Here is a 5000-nt window from a genome sequence, read left to right as displayed (position 1 = left end):
CACCGGCTTTCGCCCGCCTCGCGGCCGTCGGCTTCCCCCGGAAAGGCCGGGGGACGGCGACGGGGAGAAAAACCAAAAGGTCCCCGAAAAAAGCACGCGCGCCTCTCACTCGCCGTGCTAGCCACGGCCGCCCGGGGTTCGGGGCGGGGCCCGCGCCCCTCGCTCCCCTCTCCCTGCCCACGGGCTCGCGCCTCGGCGGCCGCCGGCCACTGCCGGGCCGCCTTCGCGCTCTCTCTTTCTCTCTCTTCTTCCCCGGCGCGCTCAGCGTGCTGCGGCTTAAGGCCGCCAGAAGAAAAAAAAAAAAAAAATAAAGGGCCGGGAGGGCGCCCCCACTTCGCCCGCAACCCGGCCCCCGGGCGGCAGACCTCCGCGGAACCCAGCCCTCCGGCAGCCAGGTCGGCGGGGCAGGCCCGACCGCACGGGCCGCCCGGCCGCCGTGGCTCTGGTGCCGGCCGGAGAGGAGGAAGGGGCGAGGCGCCGCCGCCTCGCCCGCCAACGGCCATCGTGCGTCTCTCTCCGGGGCTCCGGGCAACTCTGTCGGGTTCTCGCTCTGCCGGCGCGGCCGCCGGCCACACCCTGGCCGGCTGGCGCCGCCGCCTTCGGCCCGCTGGGCGGGTCCCCGGCTTAGGGCCGAGGAAGGGGGGACGAACAAAAGAGGCGAGGCGCGCCCAGGGAAGCGCCGCCTCGCCCGACAACGGGCAGTCCCGTCACCGAGCCCCTCCGGCAACCGACCGGGCCCAGGCAAGGCCGCACGCCCACCGCCAGTCCCCGGCACGCCGCCGGCACCGCTGCCGCCGTCAGCCGAGGACAGGGCGCCGCCACCCAGGCCCGGACCATCTTCGGGGCTCTCGGGAGGCGGCCGGGCAAAAGAAGCCCACGCGGGCTCCACCCTTCCAGCCCCGGCCGCCAACTGCCCGCAACAATGCCCGCCGCCACCGCACGACGGGCGCCGGCTTAGGGCCGGCGCATGGGAAGGACGAGACGACGACGCCTCGCCGCCCTCGCACACCACCGCCTTCGCCCGGGGCCCTCGGGGAGCCGGCAGCCGCCACCGGCTCGGGCTGGACGCTGCTGGGCCCCCGCGGGCCCCCCTCGGCCGTCCCAGTCCCGCAACTCCCTTGGCTGCGCTTTCGCGCTCGGCTCTCGTCTTCCTTTCCCGTCATCGGACCCGCCCCAGGAAGCCGGCCGAGTGCCCCGCGGCTTTCTCGCCGGCCTTCCTGCCGCTCGTGGGGTTGGCCGGCCCGTGGCACGCGCCGAAGGCCGCGCTCGGCAGCAGACGCGGAAGAAAAGGGGCCCTCGGAACCCGCGCTGCTAGACAACCCCTGCCCATAGTACGGACAGACGCGTCCTGGCCCGGCCGGGTCGCCAAAGCGGCTCGAGGCTCCTCAGCGGGGAGGCGCGCGAGAGCAGGCCGCCTCTCAGCTCGACCTAACTGGAGGCGGCGCCCGACAGCGACCCCTTGGCCGACTTCCGGGGCCGGCCGCGACAACACGTCTACCCCGAAAATGCCGCCAGGCGCCTAAGTCCCGCCGGAGCCGGGTAGACCTGGTGGCCCGGAGCCGGGACGCCGGCGGGGCGCAGGCCGGCGTCTGCGGCCGCGGCGGCCGGATCGGCCGGTCCCGGAACCGGGTAGACCTGATGCTCGCCAGCCCCGGAACCGGGTAGACCTGATGCTCGCCAGCATCCGGCGGGGCACGAGGCCGCTCGGCCCCGCTCGACTGGGGAAACGGGTCGACCCCAAAAACCGGGACAACAGGTCTACCCGCCGAGCACGGACAACAGGTCTACCCGCCGGGCTCGGACACCAGGTCTACCCGCCGGGCTCGGACAAAAGGTCTACCCGCCGGGTCCCGACAAAAGGTCTACCCGCCGGGCTCGGACACCAGGTCTACCCGCCCGACTCGGACACCAGGTCTACCCGCCGAGCACGGAACACCGGTCTACCCGCCGGGCTCGGACAGCAGGTCTACCCACCGGGTTCGGACAACAGGTCTACCCGCACGGCACGGAACACCGGTCTACCCGCCGGGTTCGGACACCAGGCCTACCCGCCCGAGTCGGACACCAGGTCTACCCGCACGGCACGGACAACACGTCTACCCGCCGGGTTTAGGCAACAGGTCTACCCACCCGGCTCGCGCACAGGGTCTACCCGCCCGACTCGGACACCAGGTCTACCCGCCACGCATGGACAACAGGTCTACCCGCCGGGCTCGGGCACCAGGTCTACCCGCCCGGCTCGGACACCAGGTCTACCCGCCGAGCTCGGACAACAGGTCTTCCCACCGGGCTCGGACACCAGGTCTACCCGCCGGGCTCGGACAAAAGGTCTACCCGCCCGGTTCGGACACCAGGTCTACCCGCCGGGCTCGGACAAAAGGTCTACCCGCCCGGTTCGGACACCAGGTCTACCCGCCGGGCTCGGACACCAGGTCTACCCGCCCAGCATGGACACCAGGTCTACCCGCCGGGCTCGGACACCAGGTCTACCCGCCCGACTCGGACACCAGGTCTACCCGCCGGGCACGGACAACAGGTCTACCCGCCGGGCTCGGACAAAAGGTCTACCCGCCGGGCTCGGACAAAAGGTCTACCCGCCCGACTCGGACACCAGGTCTACCCGCCCAGCATGGACAACAGGTCTACCCGCCGGGCTCGGACACCAGGTCTACCCGCCCGGCTCGGACAACAGGTCTACCCGCCGAGCTCGGACAAAAGGTCTACCCGCCCAGCTCGGACAACAGGTCTACCCGCCGGGCTCGGACAAAAGGTCTACCCGCCGGGCTCGGACACCAGGTCTACCCGCCCGGCTCGGACACCAGGTCTACCCGCCGAGCTCGGACAACAGGTCTTCCCGCCGGGCTCGGACACCAGGTCTACCCGCCGGGCTCGGACAAAAGGTCTACCCGCCCGGTTCGGACACCAGGTCTACCCGCCGGGCTCGGACAAAAGGTCTACCCGCCCGGTTCGGACACCAGGTCTACCCGCCGGGCTCGGACACCAGGTTCTACCCGCCCAGCATGGACACCAGGTCTACCCGCCGGGCTCGGACACCAGGTCTACCCGCCCGACTCGGACACCAGCTCTACCCGCCGGGCACGGACAACAGGTCTACCCGCCGGGCTCGGACAAAAGGTCTACCCGCCCGACTCGGACACCAGGTCTACCCGCCCGGCTCGGACAACAGGTCTACCCGCCGAGCTCGGACAAAAGGTCTACCCGCCCAGCTCGGACAACAGGTCTACCCGCCGGGCTCGGACAAAAGGTCTACCCGCCGGGCTCGGACACCAGGTCTACCCGCCGGGCTCGGACACCAGGTCTACCCGCCGGGCTCGGACAAAAGGTCTACCCGCCCAGCTCGGACACCAGGTCTACCAGCCCGACTCGGACACCAGGTCTACCCGCCGGGCACGGACAACAGGTCTACCCGCCGGGCTCGGACAAAAGGTCTACCCGCCGGAGTCGGACACCACGTCTACCCGTCGGCTCGGAACGCAACTCTACCCGCCGGCACCCCCGCCGCCGAGCCCAGTCGGCCGCCGCCCTGCCACCTTAAGAGAGTCCCAGCTACTCCCCCTTTTTACCCACGCCGCAGACAACGCCCTTTCTTTCCCACTCGGAGCCCCGGGCAGAAACGGTGGCGCCTCGGCGTCCGCCGAGGGCCTCGGCTAAGCGCTTGGAACCCGCTCGAGCCGCCCGACTCGGAGAGCGCGTCGAGCCGACGAGCCCGGAAAACAGGTCTACCCGCTGCCCCGGGACACCGGCTCTACCCGCCGGCTTCGGACGAGGGCTCTACCCGCTGGGCACGGACGGCGACTCTACCCGCTGCGCACCTCTGCGGCCGAGCCGAGGCGGCGGCAGCCCTGCCACCCAGGCAGAGGCCCAGTTACTCCCCCCGTTTCCCCGCCCCGCAGAGAACGTCTCTTCTTTCACCCTCGGGGCAGGGGAAAGGCTGCTACGCTCGGAGCGCCGGGCAGAAACCGCAGCGCTAAGCCCCGAGACCGGCTCTAGCCGCTAGGCTCGGACACCGGCTCTTCCCGGCGGCGCCGAGGCGGCCGAGCCCGGTCGGCCGCAGCCGCGCCGCCTAAAGAGAATCCCAGTTACTCCCCCCGCTTCCCCGCCCCGCAGAGAGCGTCTCTTCTTTCACCCTCGGGGCAGGGGAAAGGCTGCTACGCTCGGAGCGCCGGCCAGAAACCGCAGCGCTAAGCCCCGAGACCGGCTCTAGCCGCTAGGCTCGGACACCGGCTCTTCCCGGCGGCGCCGAGGCGGCCGAGCCCGGTCGGCCGCAGCCGCGCCGCCTAAAGAGAGTCCCAGTTACTCCCCCCGCTTCCCCGCCCCGCAGAGAACGTCTCTTCTTTCACCCTCGGGGCAGGGGAAAGCCTTTACGCCGGAGAGCAAGTCTGCCGCAAAGGGCCACGGGAGATGGAGTCTCCGCAACAAGACCCCCGAGAGAGTACTCGACGGAGCATGCCCGCTGGAAGGACTCGCAAAGAACTGTGGGAAATCCGGGAGGTCAGGGCGGGGTCGGAAGGGCACGCCGGCGCGCCAATCGACGGATTTAGCGGCTGCACGCCGTCCGCTCGATCCGCGAATTCGGTGCCACGCTCCGAGCACCGGCCGCAAACAGGTCTACCCGCCGCCGGGCCGGGCCGGGCGGCGGCGCTCCGGCTCCAAGTCCGCTCGCCGGCGGGAACAGGTCTACCCGCCACCGGGCCGAGCCGGGCGGCGGCGCCCCGGTTCCAAGTCCGCTCGCCGACGGGAACAGGTCTACCCACCACCGGGCCGGACGGCGGCGCCCCGGCTCCAAGTCCGCTCGCCGGCGGGAACAGGTCTACCCGCCACCGGGCCGAGCCGGGCGGCGGCGCTCCGGCTCCAAGTCCGCTCGTCGGCGGGAACAGGTCTACCCGCCACCGGGCCGGGCCGGGCGGCGGCGCCGCGGCTCCAAGTCCGCTCGCCGACGCGAACAGGTCTACCCGCTTCCGGGCCGAGCCGGGCGGCGG

At 71.8% G+C, this 5000-nt stretch overlaps 2 protein-coding genes and 1 long non-coding RNA gene across 6 annotated transcripts in view; all 3 read left to right on the top strand.

The window, feature by feature from the left end:
- The window catches only part of LOC127465282 (collagen alpha-1(I) chain-like), a 5593-nt gene extending 4261 nt beyond the window's left edge, over positions 1-1332 (top strand). Inside the window, exon 5 of the mRNA XM_051775762.1 lies at positions 1-1332. This exon is cut by the window's left edge and continues 627 nt beyond it. Coding sequence (XP_051631722.1) covers positions 1-1332 — 1332 coding nt within the window.
- A 1308-nt stretch (positions 1333-2640) lies between these two features.
- LOC127465281 (uncharacterized) lies at positions 2641-3462 on the top strand. The gene is made up of 3 exons (XR_007901996.1): positions 2641-2718; positions 3162-3187; positions 3240-3462. It is a non-coding gene; the product is annotated as an uncharacterized LOC127465281 (long non-coding RNA).
- Positions 3463-3564: 102 nt separating this feature from the next.
- LOC127465278 (translation initiation factor IF-2-like) overlaps positions 3565-5000 on the top strand; it is a 5739-nt gene continuing 4303 nt past the window's right edge. For 2 of the 4 annotated variants that reach the window (XM_051775753.1, XM_051775752.1), the window contains exons 1-2: positions 3565-4696; positions 4766-5000. The exon at positions 4766-5000 is cut by the window's right edge. In XM_051775753.1, coding sequence (XP_051631713.1) covers positions 4423-4696; positions 4766-5000 — 509 coding nt within the window. In that variant the 5' untranslated portion in view covers positions 3565-4422. The remainder of the gene's footprint in view (positions 4697-4765) is intronic. The other 2 variants (XM_051775754.1, XM_051775755.1) reach the window with 2 other exon arrangements.

This window comes from Manacus candei, unplaced genomic scaffold, assembly GCF_025592945.1.
Source record: "Manacus candei isolate 608988 ecotype Guabito, Panama unplaced genomic scaffold, ASM2559294v1 h1tg000354c, whole genome shotgun sequence".
NCBI lineage: Eukaryota > Metazoa > Chordata > Aves > Passeriformes > Pipridae > Manacus > Manacus candei.
This window is presented reverse-complemented; position numbering and strand designations above follow the sequence as displayed.